The sequence below is a fragment of the Dromaius novaehollandiae genome, chromosome 15, assembly GCF_036370855.1.
Source record: "Dromaius novaehollandiae isolate bDroNov1 chromosome 15, bDroNov1.hap1, whole genome shotgun sequence".
NCBI lineage: Eukaryota > Metazoa > Chordata > Aves > Casuariiformes > Dromaiidae > Dromaius > Dromaius novaehollandiae.
The window spans coordinates 6449495-6470143 of record NC_088112.1 but is presented as its reverse complement, the minus strand read 5'-3'; the positions used below and the strand labels follow the sequence as shown (position 1 = coordinate 6470143).

At 40.1% G+C, this 20649-nt stretch overlaps 1 protein-coding gene across 2 annotated transcripts in view; it reads left to right on the top strand.

The window, feature by feature from the left end:
• TENM2 (teneurin transmembrane protein 2) overlaps positions 1-20649 on the top strand; it is a 1579923-nt gene that overhangs the window by 1396108 nt on the left and 163166 nt on the right. For both annotated transcript variants that reach the window (XM_064520849.1, XM_064520848.1), the window contains one exon: positions 13896-14134. In XM_064520849.1, coding sequence (XP_064376919.1) covers positions 13896-14134 — 239 coding nt within the window. The remainder of the gene's footprint in view (positions 1-13895; positions 14135-20649) is intronic.

The following is a 20649-nucleotide window of genomic DNA, read 5'->3' as shown; positions in this document are numbered from 1 at the left end:
AAGACAGACAGTTAGACATCTCTGTTTTCACATGTCCCATTTTACAGCCTGTTATTCATGTGGACAGTTCTTATGCACACAGCTAATGGTATTAGTATAACATATTTTACTCACAGACTCAGGGGGAACTTACTTATAAGGTGTATTGACTGTGTGTTGCTGATAAAATATGCATTTTGCCTTTCCTGAAGTAATAAACAGTGACTCATTTGAATTTATGCGTTTGGGGAGATCTTGAGAAACAATCCCCGATTCCAGACTGACAGTACAGTAGTTTTAATTTATATTTCATCCAGTATGCAAGCTCATTTTCATCTCTTCTGTGCATGTTAACAGCTTGATGCCCGGAGGGGCAAGCAGGTGCGTACAAATTGAAAGGTGCAGCACTTAGGCCTGCCAAGCAGATAAATAAATGAATTTCTGACATGCTGCAGTTCTAAATGTTCTGTTTTGCTGTCAGTTGGGGTATGGAGTGTTCAACATATTTAACTTGTGCTTTAAATAGCAGAGCTGATCTCCCAGAAATTACAATTAGCCCTTGTGATGCTGTTTACAGGAGCATGCGTTTGCAGCCCTGTGCAGAGAAGCGTGCCGTCATCTTGCCGCTCTGTCTGCCTGCGCCGTTCTTCGGTACTCAGACATGCCACGCACTCCTGAGAATATCAGAGAGCAGAAATCTGAATATCTCGAGGCTGCCCTCTCTCATTAATGGAGCGGAAAGTTATTTTACTCTAGAAAATTAAGTATAAAGGAAAATGAAGGTGACAAAAGTGGCCAGAGTAATAGCATGGTCTTGCTTGCCTGCATAGCTATAAACAGGGAATGTAGCTAGAGAAGCTGGACCGCTTGTAGCGCTGACTCACACAGTTGTTTTAATTGCTCGATTGCCACAGCTTCTGAGATGCTATGTTTGAGTTAGACCCTTCTGGGAATTCAGGGTTGCTGTGCCGGATCGCGCACAGCGTGTTGTGTCCTGCCAAGGAGAGGCTGGAAGAAAGTGCGAGCCTCGTGGCTCAGCTGGGTCTGCTGTAGCTTAACCCCCTGCGCAGCCCCAGCCCGATCCCTGGTGGAGTCTGGGGGCAGGCGGACTTCTGCTTTGGAGCTCTAGGAGACGTTGGTGTAGCTGGATTTAACCTGCAGCAGACAAGTTGCGATCCATCAGTAAATCGGAGCTTGCAGCACCATGATTAGTTCTGTGGAAAATAATATATAAAAAGCAAGGAGTCTATACTCCTTCCAGTTTGATGCATTTCTGAAATGCTCAGATGGTATCTTATTCATATGAACGTGCTTTGTTAAAATGGTAGGATGGGTGCTATGAAACAGTGGATGGTCTGAAAAGAAAAGAAAAGCGATCTGAAGCCTGAGATCTCCAAAAGGAGGATGGAAAGGAGTTCTGACTTTTGAAGGCCTAGGAGCTAACTTTGGCCAAAAAAATTCTGGAGATGTGAAACACTGTTAACTGCTGCTTCTGTGGAGAGTATCTGCCACTATTTGGGACTTAATTTTGGCATCTTGGATTTGGTATTTATTATTAAGAACTGCAATACATAAAAACGTTGGATCTGTTCAGCCTGGACCAGTTGTCACTGTAGTTCATTGCCCAAGATGAGAGTGGATACTGTTAATTCTAATCTAAAGCAAGTCTCTACTGTTACTTGGCAATCTGTTTTTGTGTCAAGTTGTTCTTGGGTGCAACAGTATCTGAAATACGTCAGTTCTCATGTTTTAAGATTGTGCCATTTTACCAAAGACTTGATAGGCAGGGAATTCCTTGGGATATTTGCAAAATGAATCTTTATCATAATATTGGTATCCCCAAGAAACAGAACTGATCATTTACCTTAGTATTTTTATTTTACTTTCTGACTTTGTGCTGACTGATCCCTTGTCAGTGGAAACTAGTCAATTCAATTACAAACTTCAGATCTTCTTATTTTCTATTTTTTGTAATAAAATCTCAGGCAATTTATATGTGTTCATGTTGATGACAAAAGGTTGCTTTGTGTAAGCTATTACTTTTGGAGGCCGCAGAATACCCAGCTGTTAGTTCAAGGTTTTCTGTAAGTTTTGCATGGCCAAACATTAAGATATTAGAAAACATCCTCGCAGGATTGTATTCTAAGACTGTTCCAAAGCTGTTCTGGGATTGATTTTTCTTTTTTTCTGAAATTACCTACCTGACAGGACTTGGTGACAAGTTTCGTCGCAAGAATATTAACCCAGAAGATGATGATCTCTTTCTTTGTCTGGTTTTCAACAAGTTTTACTGAGGTTGATGCCTGCAGAATCATTGGAGACTTTGAGAATTAGCCTGTAACTCTTTCACCTTTTCTAAAACTGGTATTTCCTCTAAATTCATATCACAAGCCACAGAAATGAATGAGGCCTTTTTGCGAACTTTTTAGTTCAACCTTTATTTTATAGCTTTACCTTGATGTGACACACTGATCCCACTTGCACTGCCTCTTCATACGGCACTACGCTTTAATTTTTTTCTTGTTGTCAGCTTATTAATCTCAATAGCAGAGCTGCTCAGTAGGCACAGTTACTGCTGACAGCACCTGCTTTCATCAGGAAAGGGAGTTTTACAACTTTTATTTTTCACTTTTCAGTTACCTTCAGTAGATTCTTCTCCCAAGAGAAAATAATGTGCAAGTGGTCACATTACTGATTGTGAAACAAAAAGCTGATACCTGAGCTGTCCGAAGGGAGCGCTTTGTGTCGGCACTACAAAATTCGGGTCACAATTTAGATTCCAGACATCTCCTTACCTAACAGTACCAAGCACTGAAATCACTGAATAATACAACATGTACCTGCACATTGGTATTTTCTGGTAGGAATGATTTTCTGTTGCTGCTTTCCTGTGCAGTTTTAGGCAGTTCAGGCTAATCCCCGGCCTGCGTAGGAGACGGCAATTTCTGCGAGTGCTTCCGTTCTTCCTGCCTCTTGTTTCGATATTGATTGGGGGGAGGGCTGGGAATAATCACATTTGTTTTATTTTCTCTTTGATGTGAAGTAAGTTTGTTTTTAAATGAAAACACAACATATGTTGATGAAATACTCCATTTTTAAAAACTTTTTAGGCTACGAGCTAAGTAAATTTGAAGTAACTATATGCAAAGCTCGCAGGTGTCCTTTCTTACTGCGACAGCATTGTACTTGGAAGGGTGAATGTGGTATGTCAGACCAGATGTATTTATTTGTATAAGTATATAAAAATAAATTAGGAAATTAGCCATCACTATGATGGGAGTGTTTAAAAGACCATGCTGGGGCAGGGGTACTGGGGTGAGCCCAGCACAAGCTGTGCTTTACCGCCCAGGCAGCCCCACGGGGCCAGAGCGTGGCGGTGGAGCCGCTGCTGGTCACAGGGTCCCTCGACAGCCCCAGACATGGCAGGCGACAGCCAGCACCGGGTCCCTCTGGGGAGCCCAGTCCCGAACAAATGGAGAGGGGGCCTGAGATGCAGCTGCAGCGCATGCCCAGAGGCCCGTCCAGGAGACAAGGTACCTCCTCCTGAAAAGAAGAGGGAATGATTTTGTCTGCCTTGGATGCTGCACAGCTTGCTTTGGGACCGGGCCTTGCTCTGGGTGCAGCAGACACCCATCCTTTTGGCTTATTCTGCAGGCTTATTCTGGTTCCAGCAAATCTCTCTCCTGCTTTTTCCACAGGATTATTTTGGTTTCCCAAGCAGCTGTCTTTCCTCCCTGCTGTACATCTTTTCTTGCAGATTTTGCTGCTCGCACTTTTTTTTTATATACCCTCTTTAGGCAACTCTACCATCACTCTTCATTTACCCCTTTGCAGTTCTGTATTTTCTATGTAATTACACTTCACTGTATTGCAGTAGCTTGTTGCTCTTAGTAGAGTTGCAGTATTACAGAATGCTTATACCCTGGTGCTAGTTATGCTATTTTAGTGTGCTTACCTCTGGTTCAAGGCAAACAACTATTGATTATATCTTAGTCTGCTGCTTCTTTATGGGCACAACAAGCCTCTGGTTTGGCCACACAGTTGTTATGTTTTCTTTAAAATAAGAGTCTATAATGGAAGGGCTGAATTATCTGTAAAGAGGTACAAATGCATCACCATAACATGCCATGATGCCCCTTTTATGGTTCATTTCTGCAGTACTTAGCTGCTTTACCTTTCAGCTCAGAGCTGCCATTTAATGCTCTTTAACTTTTATTGTCCTCCTGCAGTCTGTTTCAAACCATCTCCTCCTCCTCCTTCCCAAAGTGCTGGTTTCTACATTTTCCAGTTAAGAGGTGTTCCTTTATTGCTTCTTTAATCATTGCTTTCTGCGAGGATGAATGATGGGAACACAGCCGTTGAGCACGCAGGTGCGGGTCTCGTCGTCTCCGGGCAGCGGGAGGGAGCGTTGTGCTGTAACGGCTGAAATGCTTTGGGGGATCCTTTGTGAGAGGGGCCAGCGAGGGAGCTGCGGCTTCGCAAGCAAAGTTTACATCACTCTTGGCACCGCCAGAGTCATCTCTGCTGCGGGAACCGCACGCAGGGCTATCTGCGGAGTGTAATGACTCATAAATGAGGATAACTCATTGTTTAGAAACTCAGCGTTTCTAATGTTTCATGGGTAGATGTTTGTCTGAGATTGCCTAATTGACTAGTGCTGGTTCTTGTACTCTGTGTTGATGTGAATTTAGCTGGTACCATTACAATTAATAACACTGAATCAGGAGGAGGGGGAACAAAATTAAATAAAATTAGTCTCCTCCTTCATTAGTTAAAATATTTTTAAGCACAATCTTATAGCTTTAAAGATAACTTTTGTGTGTATGTTAACTCTTTTGTTTACAGTTTTTGAGCTTGCTCACAAAGATTTGTTACTAGGCTTTAATGAAGAATATTACATACTAGCATTTTTCCAATATTTCAGGAAAGGATAATGGTGACTCTTCTGATGGTTACAAAATTCACGTTTTCTTAGATCTTGTGGGTTGTAGTACAAGGGTAATGGTATAAATTTGGGGTTATTTGAGCATTGCTCATTTCAAAGATTGAGTGGTTTCTTCAAATCAGCTTTTAATGAAATCATGTTGTTGTTCAAAGCATCGGCTTGCTCCTGGGGTTCAATCCGGATTCTTTACTTTGCAAGTCTGATTTGCCCAGTCTCTCTGGGGTGAGCCTGAGGAGAGGAAACTAGGGCAAACAGGGATGGGAGACTAATGGATGGAGTAGCAACATGAGCTACATGCTCCAGTTTGCACCAGTGCAGTACAGGAACGTGACATTAGAGCATCATAGCAGCAAAACATCTGGCTTAGCATTTTTGTAGCTGCAGCCTCCCAGGCAGGGACAGGATGGTTGTGTACTGTAATGCCTACACACAGTCTAGAGCTGTCATTGCCAAAGGGCCAATTGAGTATGTGAAGCTTTAGTATGTGGGTTTTAGTGCTGAGATACTATTTTTTAAGAGAAGGAAATTCAATACCTGAAATTTTGTTAATACTGAATTCAGATGATGTACCATATTAGGATGTCAAGATCAGCTGCTTCTGAACTGCATATGTAAAACTGGAGTGTCTGAATATGTAGAAACTCCAAGTTAAAGCTGCTCTCCGCAATAGTCTGTCTATTTTGAATAATGTCTCAATATTTTGATATCTTTATACATGATGCAAAATGTTCTGGAACAGAATAGTGAAACAAGATTTCCCTTCCCTTTGGTAATGCAAATTTCTGGGATACATTGGGCGTAGCAAACAGCAAAATACTGATTCAAAGAGTGGGATAACTTCTCACTCTAATTCTGCTTTGTCTTATGTGGTCTTCACTTAGCTACTTAAACTGTAAGACTACAGGCTATAGCTATGTATGCTATAGCAGCCTGAAGGCAAGAGCAAGGACTGACTCCTTCGTTCCCTTGTTTTCCTGAATAACAATTAAAGAGCAGTTCCTGCAGGTGAAGGTTGTAGGAAGGGTCACATAAGTGGGATCCGCACAGGTATCTGTCTAAAAGCAAAAGCATTTTAAGGAGTCGAGTAAAGCACAGCCAAAAGCATCCCCAGGGACTTAATGCATGTTTTGGCCATGTACTTGGAGGAATTCCAGGAACATTGTAGAAAGGTCATTTTTAGCAGACTACTGTAGGGCTGTTTTCCTAACAAATGTAGACTCTGATGAGAAAGGTGGAGGAAAACAGTACAAAAGCGGGATAATATAGTGATGGTTCTGAAAATCAGTCTAGATGTACTCCTGCTCACTTATACATATGCTCACAGTTTTTACAGATTGCAAATAATTGCATGTTTTCATGATTTTGTTGATTTACATTTTTAAGTTTTGAGTTGTGAGGAATGAGCAGGCAATGTGACTGACTGGAAGAGGCAGGCATGTTTAGGGTGTTACTTTTTATTAAAATTTTTTTTTAACTCTATCGATGTAATTTAATCTTTTATTTTTGTTACATTTATATGTAGACAATGCAGAATTATTTTAGAAACTTGAATTTATTATTATACAATTCTATTACTTGTAGAATTGAAATAGGTTATTAATTTAGCCCAATTGCTAGTGTTTTTTCTTTACTTTCACTTAAGCAAATAGTTGAATTAAGAGAAAGTGAAGAGCTTACATGTGTGCCTTTTAATAAAGAAGTGTTTTGAAATTTAGTTCATTAATTGATGCAGAGTGCTAAAAATTAAAGGACCTTTTGAAATGCAAAATGCTGTTGTCATTATCATCGCTACAGGAATAACAAATGTAGGCATTACTGGGTTTCATCATCGTCACTGCGCTGTGCACCATAGTACTTGGGACTTTACAGTAGAAGGGGCCAGGTCTCTCCACTGCAAAAGGCAAAGGTCCTATAGTCTGAGCTGATGCAGAGCTGCCTAAAACTGTTCGACAGCTGCAGTATTGAGCCTGCTCCCATTTAATATAAGTGCATGTGCAGAGTAACTGGTTCTTTGCGTTCGCATCTGTAGCTAGTCCTGTTATTTTTTTGATAGGCATTAACTAGCAGTGCTCCCTGTTGCATACCTGGAGAATAAACAATTATGCTGTTTTTAATAGCTTTATTGTGCAACAACGTGTCAGCTTGGCTTAAGTGCAGATTCATCTGACACAAATTAGGAAAAACTGTTAACGCCCACTTATGGGTCAGATTGTCCAAGGCTCTTTAGTTGGGCTCAAAGAGACCCTGGAAGAGGGATAGGCATAACTTTAAAGTATAAAGCAATTATTTATTGGTTAACACCTGTGAAAGCTAGCTAGGATTTAAGCTGATGAGCTAAGGGATAGTGTGTTCACCACTCGGAGTGTGAGGCACCTGGAAGGTCGCTCCAGGCCCAGGGCCCATGGTGTTGCTGAGTTGCAACGTGCCACCGGCTCTGTCACACTGACGATTCGACCGTGCATCCTTACTAGCCTCGCTGGTTTTTCCCTTTCAGATTTTATGCCTTTCCATGTTGGTGTTCTCCCCTGGGGATTCTTGAGTGACTAATGATCCCCAGCTCAACAGTCCTTCCTCTTTCCATATTTTTATTCCATCTGTCCGTAGACTTTCTCATGGCTCTTTGTCACAACTCAGCAGCTCTCAGCAGCTGGGCCGCGGTTACGCTGTCTGGCCGGGGGTGGTGGAAGGTGGCAGCTTACCGCAGAGATTAGGGACAGAGAGGGCTACCAACGCTTGTCCAGCAGTATCTCGCTTAGCACCTTCCAGACCAAGTGCAGGTTGCCTTGTACGAAGGGATCCACTCGGGAGGGTGCAGAGCTAATGCAGCTGGGGAACGATACCTATGCTTTCTTTTCTTTTCTTTCTTTTTTTTGTTTTTTATCTACTCTGTTTTCAATTGCAGCTTTGTGAATGTTGTTTCTTCATTTTTGTTTAATAATATGACAGATCAGGGTGCCAAAATGCTGGCACCTGCCTCTTAGTACAACGTACTACCTTGCTGTCAGGCAGCTTTCAATTACTGCGCTTCTGTGTGTCCAGCTGTGTCTTTGTTCAGGGTTTCAAGGTGGCAGTGACAAGCTAGTGCGGTGCTTACGGGGAAGGCTTCACATCGTACGTGTGGCAACGATTTTGAAAAATAGAAGCTATTTTACATTTATAGCAGTTCACTTTATTTGTCTCAAAAGTATGAGGCATGTTGTAGGGCAAAGCCAGCTCTCATGTACATCAGCAAGTTTGGACTTGCTCTTCTGCCATTAGTTCAGTTGCTTGGGATATAAGGTATTATATCCGAAAACAAACTTGTTCCTTGGGAAATGCGAGCTTGAATTTTCTTTCAGTTTATTATGTGGACAAATAGACAAAGACATTCCTTTAGATAATTAATAACTGTATTAATAAATGCATAATTCACAGTGCGTCATGACTATTTATGTAAAATTACTGATCAGTTAAGTTAAATAAATTAACTCAACCAATCGCAATAAAACCTTTATCTAAATATAAAAGGTATTTCTCTAAAGAGGCTTACCATAAAAAGTGGCTGCCGCTGGCAAGTTTGGAGTGAGATTAACCAATCTTTCTTCCTCCTACATTGCTTTTTTTCCTCTATTGATCATTAATGCACTTCTGTTATCGAGGACTTGTCATACTTACAAACGCAGATTTAGAGTTTTCTGTGATCAGCCTCCAAAAATACTACACCCTGCTGCATGCCACAGAGACCAAGAGACCAGTATACTCCCACATCAGAAGAAGCCCTCAGCTGGGTAAAGTTGGCTCATAATCCTGCATGTTCTGCCAGAACCTGGCAGCAAGAATAGGATATTAAATCCCACTTGGGGAAAGACTGAGAGACACTTAAGCAGGTAACCAAGTCCTGCATCAATCAGCTACTCAGAGTTCATTCTCAGCATAAAAGGCATAAGAATAGTTCATAGTTCTCTTTAATCTTGTTTTCTTTTTGTGTGAAAATTAGAGAACTGACATGAAATTTCACTGTCTGAATTTGGCAGCCATTTTGAGGCTTGTGTTGACATAAAATGAATCACAGCCACCCTTTTGGAGAAGGACTTGGAGGACAACAGAGGGTATTTTTTCAGTGAGAGCCAGTGAGAGCCAACATTATGTTTTCTCCTCTATGAATAAATGTCACCTAAAATTATAGACAGATATAATTTTACCACAGATTAAAGATCATTTGTAAGAGCTAGCACCAATAAATTGAGCTGATAACTACTGTCTTAGTGTCTATTTTTTCTGTTTACTACTAAAATTTAAGCATTACAGTTCTCTCTGTTTCATTTTTTATAAAGAATACATTTAGGATAGTATGAGGAAGGAAGGAAACAATTTCTTCTAGAAGGTATCTTGGTGTTCCTTTCTATTACAGTTTTTCATCACAAAAATGATTTTTTTTTTCTCCCTCAACTGATTCTTGCAGCGTGCTGCCATGACAATCTGGCCAGAAAGGAGAAAAAATATATATGTTCTCTCAAAGAATATGGAAGTTAGTACAGTCTCTGTCAGATCACTATTCCCTGAACACCAGAGGTCCTATTGGTCTGTAGGAAAAATAATTGCTATATAGAGCTCTGAATTAATGAAAAAAAACCAAACAAAATACGTCTTGTTGTGTTTACCGTTAGTCCGCGGAGCTGTGGACAAATGTCCCCGTGCAAGCTCTGCTTTCACAGATGACACCTTTCTCCTGGCACCAGGGACGTACGTGATGAAGCGCTGCTGTTTGCGATCCTGCATGTCGACTGCAGACGCTGTTTTAACCGAAGGAGATTACTGCCCTTTACAGCCCGTGAAGCTGCAGAGCAGTAAAAGAGAGCATTGCATACGGGAGTTACAATATTACCTTTTTTTCTGGGAGCAGCATGCAAAATATTTCCATAGCTTTTGCGGACACTTGATCATTGTATACCAACAGTCATACTTCATTGTTTTCCAGTATAAGAATGTCTTCACGATGCACAAAATATTAGAGAGACTGAGGCTAAGACTTAGTAACTTTACTCCCATGTTTTACAAAATGTAAATTTAGTCCTAATCTAAATACACAAATCTCAAATCAGTCTAAATCTAAGTATTTAGTCCCAATCTAAATCTAATTATGAGATGCAGAATGCGTTTTTCTTTATAGTGCTTGATAGGTGAATAGGTAACATATCAAATAATTTATTTAATTCTAATATGGAATCTATTTGAAGTTAAGTGCATGGGTATAAATCAGGTCGTTTCTTTTAATAAGCAGTCAGTGTGCAATATCTCCCAGTCTTACCGCTGTGAGACTGTAATTAATGTAGATAAATGCTTGTGTTCTCCCTGTGCAGCTTGGGTCCACAGACAATCGGTTGTGGCAGAGCATGTCAAATCCCACATAGAAATATAGCTATAGATCATTGGTTTTAGGGATAGAGTTGAGACAAGTCAATTTATTTCCATTTGAAGCTGAATCTGGACTTAAAACTCTGGAGGTTACAATGGTTGCCCATTATGTTCTCAGTCTTACTAGTATCCTCTACTATAATTTAGGGTACTTCTGCTAATCTGGTCTCCAATTTCTGAACAGAATGCCAGGTTTCCAAAATGGTTTGGTGAGTATTTAACATATCTTTAGTTAAATAATTTTCTGTAACTTCTGAAGACCTAATTACTGTATTTGACATGGCACAGTGTCTTCTGATGGTTGCCATTGTGTCAGAAGTCCTCCTGCAGAGTCAGGAAGCTTTCAGCTTTCAAAATACACGGGTAGGACTTGCACGTGTGACAAAATTCAGAGTTTTTCCAACAACATTTTTTCTCTCTTTTGCCTTGGGAATGACACAATTCCGTGTGTCATTTCAGTCAGCCTTTTTTGCTTCTGTGAAGTTGTAAGCGGTGTTAGCAATATATGAGAGGTCATGTTTGCATGTGTAAGTATTTTGGTTTCCTTTATATACTTCACAGATCTCACAGTGAATCACAGTGGAAGTCTTATTTTTCTTCTTCTTCTTCTTCCACATGAAACAGGGTATGATTGGCATGTTCTATTGAAACATTTCGAGATACTCATTAATTCGATTTTAATGGGAACAGAGTTCCGTTATATATCTGAGTTTACTTTAACAACGCTTTATATTAAAACTTTTATTGGTACTGTAGCTGCCTTCTCAGCTAAAGAGGGCATAAAATTTGTGGGTTAAAAACCTTAACATTTCAGACAAAGACAGTGCTAAGGACTGCAATTTTCAGTTTCATTCTATAAAACCTGCTTTTGAGCGAGAAAAAGAGCCATAAGAGCGGTTTGTTGTAGGCCCTTAAGCCCCAGCCTGAAAGGCTGCCAATGCCACGAGGGTTTATGGGGAGAAGCAGGGCCGGGGCTGAGGCAGACGCAGACCTAGCACGCACGTGAGAAATGAGCCTGCATTAGACCGCTCTGCATCACACCTACCTTACCAGCTCGCTCTCCTCCTCCTGTCCTTCCAGCCTGCCTTGTGCTCCAGGTCACTTCAGTCCCTAGGTGCTAGCCTCGGCACTAGACAGCAAGCAGCAAGGGCTAAAACTGGGTGTGCTAACAAGTGTTAATCAGATGTTAATCAGACAACAGGAACAGAAATGTCAATAGATCTAGCGTAACGCAACTAGCCTGATACCCCCGTCTCTTCCCCAATAGCTGGTTTAATTGAATTGTTGCAGTGTCAAAATAAGTGATTCTTATTGTTTGTTAATGGAGTTGGTTAATGACTGCATAAAAAAGCAGATTTTCAGAGACTGTCTTCAAATGTGAATGTTTAATCATAGAACGGGGAAACCTAGCCAGCCTTCCTTTTACTGACTGACTGCAAAGCCCAGGCAATCTATTATACTCTGGGTTTTATTTCAAAACAAATGCTCTCATACTGTCTAAAATTGATTCCAGTGTTCTGTATTGTGAGTATACAGTAAGCTGTATGCTTAGAAGTATGCACATGCCTGATGATGCGGTAGAAAACAGACTTAGGAAATGCATTTCAATTGCAAATTTTCAAAGCATTGTTGTAATAACAGTGGCTAAAATTGATTTTAAACTCCTAACAGGTGATTTGAGAGCAACCTACTTGATTCTGATGGTCTGAAGAAAAACATTTAACATTTTTACATCTAAAATAAGACTTTTTTTTTTAGACTGTAATTTTGATTTTACAGATTACTGAGTATCTTCGATCTCATTGATTCCAGGGAGCACTTGTTATTTCTCAGAACGAAGAAGTGTTAGAGTCTGGAATGGATCTTGAAAGGTCTTTCGTCTCAGAGCAACAGCAGCTTTGTCCAAAACATTCCCATACCTACTTCTTAACATCTCCAGTATTAGAGAGTGCACAATATTCAGATTCTCTGATACTTAAGTATCTATACAGTTCAAGATTTTTTTCTAGTTTTTTCTGAATGAAACGTTGCTTGCTGAAACTTAGGTCCACTACTGTTAGTCCCATCCAAAATGGACACGGAGGACATTTCTCCATTTTTCCCCTTTTCCTCCTTCCCCCTCTTCTCTTTTTCTCCTTCCTTCCCCCTTCCCCTTTGCCTTTTTCTTTTTCACAGTATGACAGTTTTTACCTGTGTTCAGTTTGGTATCTGCTGCAACCTCCATATGTTTTTTTTCAGAAATGATGCCTAGCTGTTTTTTTCCTTCTGGTATCTGTGCAGCTGATTATTCCCCTACTTCGCACTATCTTTTGAGACGTGTGTTCTATTTTAATACCATTATTAGCATTTCTGCAGAATTGCTCCCAGGTATTCCTTTCTCAAGTTGATTTCATATACAGATTTATTAACTGTCTTCCTATTCCATTGACCAAGTAATTAATGAAAATATTGCTCAGTGCTGTACTGTGTTGCATCATTCTTTCTATTTGACAGTGAACCATCCATGCTTCAACTATTGATGTATTGATGTTGATTGAGTCTTGTTGATCCAGAGTATTAAAGCCTGCCTTCTTGAAGACAGCTGCCTTTACTCTGTGCTTCTCTTTTCATGATTTACTAGGAACATGCTTGTAATTGGTTCTTCCTGACTGCAAGGAGTTAATCTAGAGGAGCCAGTCTTCTAGTTTGCTTTCTCCATTTTCTATATCCAAATGTTGGCAACATGTTATGAGAATTTGTTGGATATTATGTGTTCTCCCTTATTTTTTTCCTCAAAAATGTCTGGGCAGTCCTCTTTTTCTGCTGAGTCCTGTGCTTTTGATGATTGCTTTAGTTGGTCAAACCAAACCTCAATATCATTTTTTTTTAAGTGGTTAATTCTAATTCTGGCAAAAATCTCTCTCCTACAGTACTGAAGTGCTTCTCAGCATGTTTTTTTCCTGGCAGCTTTTGCCAGGGGTATTAATGAGACTAGCAGATTTTTTGATCTTAGAGTATTTGTTGAATAGATCCCACAGGGAAATCATCTAAACCTGGAGGCTCAGAAAAGATGCTTTCTAGTAAGGTTAAGAGTTCTATTAAACTAATAAACGTGCAGGTATTTTGTATTGTAATTAGTTGCTTTGTCCTAATCAAGTAAAGGCAAATAGGCACTTCTGAATAGTTGCATCACTTCTGAATCAGAGCTCTGTTACTGGGCTGCTCCCACTTCTTACAGGTGCCATCTCAACAGGTGTGGAAAGACACTTAATTGGTCATACTGGTGTTTTAACTAATATCTGATCAAGTTGTATCAAATTACAGAAAGGTTTGAAAGGATATCCTGAGAAAAGTAAAACTTTTTTTTTTTTTTTTTTTAAATATATGTACCTTACTGGTTTAGTGACAGTGTTAAGCTTTGGTGGCAAAAGGATTTTGAGAGTTTTCAGCTCCTTATTTCTTCATACAAAACTCTTTTTGTTGAGTTTAAGACATTACAGCAGCTGGGGAGGAACAGGAATAGAATATATTCTCACCTCTCTCCTATTCTCACAGGACTTCCCATTTTCAGCTATGTTTCTTTTTTTTTGTTTTACAGGCATTTCTTGTTCAAGACATCTTCTGGAACTACTCCGCTCTTCAGTAGTTCTTCCCCTGGTTACCCATTGACCTCAGGAACAGTTTACACTCCACCTCCCAGACTGTTACCTAGAAATACTTTCTCCAGGAATGCGTTCAAGCTGAAAAAGCCCTCCAAGTATTGTAGCTGGAAATGTGCTGCTTTATCTGCAATTGCTGCTGCAGTCCTGCTTGCCATTCTCCTAGCTTATTTCATAGGTAAGGCTGTTTTCTCTGCCTAATCACATTGATTTTGTTTAGGCTATGTCAGCAAATCAAGACTCAGCTGGTAAAAGGATGGTTTAGGTTTTTTTCCACACCTTTGTGTTCTTAGTGTGCAAAAAAATAATTATTATTTCTTATACTGGTTGAAGAGAAAAAATTTTCAAGTCCTGCTCAATGGCATAGTGGAAGTGGGAGCAAGAGAATGATTCAGATTCTTCAGTGTATAGTGTTAATTTTAGGTGTCAGATATGCATATCTCACACTTACTTCATCGAAATAGAGGTTGATATAATGATGATTATGATGTACCTCCGTATGTTTTAAAAATATTTGAAAAAATGTGGTAGGTAGTGGACTAATACGTAGAGTGGAAGTTACTTGGATCTGAATTCAGCTATTACTATAGCTTTTTGCCTTTAGAGAAAAATAAATTCATTCTGATTAACAAGTAGATATCTGTTGGCATGCCTAAATTGCTATTCGTATTAAATCTGAATAGCAGCTATCCCATTTTGTGTGCACATTTCCATGTTCTGCACAAATATAGAAAGAAAATTAAATTTTGCACTTATTTCCTATAATCAATATATTAATAATGACCACATTATACTTAATATCATTAATAATGACCATGTTCTAATTCCTTTTGTGGTCTTTTGAGAATTTTTTTAACATGCTGCTATGTTTTTGTCTTTCCTAGTTTCATTTGTTTCTGTTTTTTTTCCCCTGATATATCCCCTTCATTGTCTGGGGTTCTGGAAATTTTTCTAAGTGTCTGCACCAATTAGCTGTGCATTTTGTACCTTTTACAGAGCCCTCAACAACACATAGATGATAATGACAGTCTGCACAACCTCTCTAGCTTTCCTGAGTAAATTGCAGCATTATGGTAGCTTGTCCGTATCTTGTGTTAATACTTGCCAGACATGTTATGTTTGGTTTTTAGTTCATCTCTGAAACTACTTGTGCTGATGTTCATATGTTACTACTGTAGTCAGCAAGGTTCATACATAGGGCTAGAAAGCCCTGAGAAGATGCACTGAATTTTCTGCCTATTAAGAATCTGCTTAGGTGATATCTGCCACTTCATCCAGTCTGGTAGCTGGCAAGCTGGCAGGCTGGGGGAGAGGAATATTCTGCAAAACCTTCTTGGAATTATTAAAAAAAAAAAAAAAAGAAAGAAAGAAAGAAAAGTAAAACAGCACAGGCTGGATTAGCATTTGCGTCACAGGAAAGCTACCACTGCCAGTTCTTTTGAGGATTGATGTCAGGGATTCAAATTTATGAGCAAAGACTTTGTGAGGACTTTGTGTGGACAGGGTGGGACTGATTGTGCAGAGATGGATGTGTTGCAAGCCCGAGGTCCAGATAGGGTTGCATCTCTCCATTTGAAGAGAATGATTTTTTTTTTTTTTTTTTTTGGTACCATAAAATGTGACTCTACAGGATAGACACTGCCTTCTAAGGAAACCTCATTCTTTGCATTAACAAGCTTCCATATATGATTAATATATAACAGGAGTAAGAGAGAGCTGACTAGCTGCTTTATTGCTTGCGGTGTCTTTAGGCCAGTGCAGTCCAGAACCCTGCATGCCGGCATACTAAGTATTACAAAGATAACCGACCTACATTTCTGCTGTAGAAATCCTCAGACTAACAACAGGCATAGTTCGACAGATAAATAAAAAGATTGGAAAGCACATGATGTATCGAACTTGACAGTTAATGTACAATAGCTCCCTCTGAGTGCTCATGCACATGGGAAGCTATACATTGTGAGTGAATATTTTAATCATGTACATAACTTTGAAATGATGGATTATGAAATATATTTTTCTGTGGTATTTACGTTACTCTAAGCTAAAGCAAAGCTTTGCAGCATGATTATACATGTTTTATACAGTTTCACAGCACTTTTCCTTTCTTACTGTTTATGGCAAGATGTACTATAAGGCAATGCGTTGTCCTTTAATAATTGACAAATGAGCTATGACTTCAAGTGATGACCTAGGAGAGCAGTTTTGACAGAAGTTTGGGAGGTTGTCTTTGCTGACTACAGAATGATGAGCACATGGGAGCTGGCTAGTGAACAGGAGAAAGCAGGTTTTAGAAAGCAAATGTTGGTTCAAGGATTAACTAATGAGACCTGACAAGCTTCACGCCATACAGGGTAAAGAATAAGTACTTTGAAAAGTAGCTGTCAAAGCCAGCAAATAGATACAGTTAATCCTATGAATAGGTTTGATGGATCCACTATGATCATAACTTAAAGGGACGGAAATAGAAAAGAAAGAAAACTAAAAAGTTGCATTGCCCTAGGCACGTCGGAAGAGCAGGAAGGTGAAAGGGATGTGCTTCAGTCAGGCCGCTCCTCAACTCGAGTCCCTCACTCTCAGCAGAAACCCGTACGCGTCGTTCCACAGGACGCAGGGCAGCAGACGGGCATTAGCCATAAACTAACCCCGCCACCCCATCGCTGGGACTCTGCTCTCCTCCCGTGCTACGACACTTCAGGTGCTGGGTGCTTACAGCACTGAAGGTGCTAATCACCTCCTCGCTGCAAAGCGCCTTGCGAGCCTGGCCGGCAGGGAGGCCCCGAGCGTGCCGTGCCGTGCCGTGCCGTGCCGTGCCGTGCCGTGCCGTGCCGCAGGGAGCGAGGCGCCCCTCTGCAGCGCAGGAGCCGCGGCAGCCGCCCAGGCCACCGGCTCCCAGCGGGCAGCCTGCGGGCGTCGGCCTGCCGGCAGGAGAAGCACCTGCCCGCTTCCGAAACAGACCGCTCGAGTAATGTCCAGAGCAGGCCAAAATCCCAATTCAGTCCTAATCGTTGAGGCAGTGGGAAAGTGAGAGCTGTTAATCTAAGCACGGGAGCTGGAAATCTTAGGATGAAGAAAGATGTTGTTTTAATTCCCCCGAGATATGCGGGATGAAGCGCAGTGCTCCCTATTGCAGTGATTCCTCCTGACATGCTTTACTGTCAGTACTTCAAGAATGGGAGCATTTTTTAAGGTGCTGATCATGTTTTTCTGCCATGCAAGTCCACACAGAACAATTTCTTGCTCTCCACCATTGCAGAGGTTGTTACCGGGGTAACATATGTTAAAAGTAATAGTTACAGAAAAAATCATCAAAATTGGTGGCAAATGGTTTGCTATTAGGTTTGTCAGTGCTCCATGATCTGTGAAGATCTTCGCAAAGCCAGCGAAGGCTATTGTAGGACTAAATGAAAAATGCAATGCTGGCAAGTATGAAGTAAATTATATTGAAGGACTACTTCAAAGTTCTCATAGACTTTAGAGGTTCAAAATGAATTGTCCTATTATAAAAGAGATGTGGGAATCGAAACACTTCATTGAAAATATGCTATGTACAGGTTTATATACGTAGCTTTCAGAGGGCTGACAAAGATTATGGGTGGCATGAAAAAATTTCTAAATAGGAGAGATTTAAAAAGAAAGAAAAATGTCACAACAGAGGTAAAGATGAGAATAAATATTAAAAAGAAAATGACTTAGGCATTTCTATTGACTTTATGATACTACAGGAATAAGAATGAATGAAATGAAATGACAGTACCTTTAAAGCTGTAAAAAATAACTATGCAGTGCATAAATAACCTTTGGAACTTTTTGCCACACTGCATAATTGATGTTATTTAAAGATATTACTGAGATTAAAAAAGAAGTTAAACATTTGTGAAAATAGTGACAATATATCTTGTTACAAAGAAACTTTTTTTCTTTTCTTCTGTAAGATACATGCAGATTCATACTTTAGATCATAAAATGCCACCTAACTGTGGCAAGTTTTATAGACTGTCCCTCTGGAGGCCTGTCAGGACCATCTTTATCTACTCTGAATTTTCTCAAATCTTCCTCTGAAACTTATCCTGACTGATATCTGGGACAAATTCCTGTGGTCTGCCTTGCCCTGACCTACGCTGATCTGTATGGCAGCCTCTCTGTGTATGTGCAATATAGGCTTAGTTTTCTGTGCATACAGTTTACTACCTTGGACATACAGTTCTATACCTAAACTCCATTTCCCTGGAGGAGTTTCTGCAGAAACTCCTACACACATCATTTTCACCAAGTTGAAAATAAAGCAAGACAAGCAATATTTTTCTTTTTGTTAAAGGAAAAGACAGAGGCAAAAATCTTTGAGATCATTTCCATAAAAAAGAACATTTTAACATGTTTCTGTGGCTGAATATGGTATATTTTAATGGCAGAGAATATAAGAAATTCACTTCAGTTAACTTAGATTATACACAAAATGTCACCTGTTTAGCTAACCCAGGATTATCACTTCTCTGTTTCTTCAGTAGGACTGATGTAAATTAAATTTATGGCATAACTTGGTAATATTTCACAACATCTTGGCAAATTTCAGCACGCAGTATGTAAATAAAATTGTACTACAATGCTGTCTGCGACACACGTCATTTCCCAAAGCCCAGGAGTTGTTTCCTTTATCCTGGGGTGACACTTGAAGAATGCAGAACCAGCCATTCAAATTAGGACATCCTGAAGATACCGGACTGGTCCTAAAACCCAGTTATAGGAAAGTAATTTATAATGTGTCAAAAGAAAAGCATAAACCGCAGTTACTGTCTTTGTCAGAGTGCTCACTTCAGAAGTGAGGGGAGTGATGAAAGCATTTGTCATGTTAAATTAGTTTTTAGTTCTTTAGACTCCTGCCAGACTTGAGGGGAAAAATACAAAAAAGAAGAAAGAAGGAAAGGAAAAAGAAAGTCTCCCTGTCTTTTTCACTAAAGATGCCTGCCTAAAATAAGATACCATACTTTATGCAAGCCTCTAAACTGCTGTGACTTCTGCCAGTCTAGCTTTGAGCTTAGAAGAACATCTGGCCATCAAAATGTCAGTATGTTAAAAAGTGGTAATTTTGACTACTTACACTTTCCTTCGAAAACAATAGAGCTATTATTTTCTGTGGAAGCTAAAAGCTTCAGTGAGTTTAAAGTTGCTCCTCTTGAAAATGGTATGTTGAGGCTCACACTGATAGCTTTGAGGGTGTTGGTGCTATTTTATCTACTACTATCATGTGAAAGAGCTAAGGCTTAGGAAGATAAAGAAATTAGGCAAACAGCACACTTGCATTACATCTTTGAGTGCTAGTATTTTTCCTACACAGTGTATACACTATTCTTCAGCGTTATTTGGTCTTAAAGACACATGAGGTTTAAAATAAGCTTCAGTTTTCTGCATAAACTTAAAATATTGCATTCCCTTCTGTGCTATGTGAAATGAATCTCATTATTTGAAGAACCGATTTGCCAAAGGCTGTGGCAGTTAATTAAGCAAATAAAATTTCTTCTTTTATTCCCCTATATATTGAAATTTACAGCCCCCAAATAGTGGTGCACAGAACAAAGATCTTGGTAAATTTCTCGCTATGAGAAAGGATTCGTGAATACAGTTCACACAAGTGGTTGCTTTATGCATCACTTCATTTATTTTCTCTCTCTTTGATTTGTTTTTGACAAATGGCAAACCCACATTTCATTTGATTTCTTGTTGTGTTTGTTGTTTTTACTTGTAGGGTCAGATAACCACTCATTTGTCTTATCCAGACTTCACTGAAATCAAATATGCTAGATATTTTGGAAACCAGGACTGAAAAAAGGGAAAATCATGCAAAGCTGGAACCTCTGAGAGGCAGAGGGCATCTGATAGCAGTGACTGGCAAGCAGATTTCACTCGAAATCAATGCAGACTGAGGGATCTGCATCTTGCAAGATTAGTTCTTCATTAGAGAAGGTTCTGTTCTTAAATTTGCTCTGAAAATAAGTGTCAGCTAAGGGGCAATAATCAAAAGCAGGAAAGCAACAGCCATGTGCATGGATCTGCATCTGTTGGGATGCTGGCATGTACCTGTATCTTCCAAGAGCAGTCATCTGTTTGCTTGCTCGTCACTGCATTTGTCAGGGAAGGGACATGTCCACATGTCCACCGGAGCACACACCTCAAAGGCAATGAGATGAAGCTCTGTGAAGACAGAGTTCAAAGAGATTCCATTTTCACCTGTTGCAAAGAAGGGAGAGTCTTGGCCAGGTGATAATACAAAAATCCTTCCTTGGATTCCCCATTCTCAGGTCCGTCCCCCTCCCGACCCCCCCCCCCCCCATTTTTCCCCTTCTGTCTCCAGGCCTTCTTTATTTATTTGTTTATTTGCATTAATATTTCTCTGGAAGTTAATAGTACAACCCTGTTGGTGGTTACTGTTTTCTCGCAGTGCACCACCTACGGGTACTTAAACCCTCCAATCTACGAGTAGCGCGGATGCCTCTGTGTCTGCTGCTCGGGATATGCCTGTCGCACGTTCAGAGGCTCTTGCTGACTGGTGCCAGTCAGTCTGAGAAAGAGCAGCAGCTTTGTAAGCTTGTCTGACGGCAGCTCTAAGGAGGGAACCGTTGAGCCTTTCAAAGATACCAAGCCAAACAAGTATACTCTGAAACCTTGGCGAGAAACTGGGGACCAAAAAATTGTTTT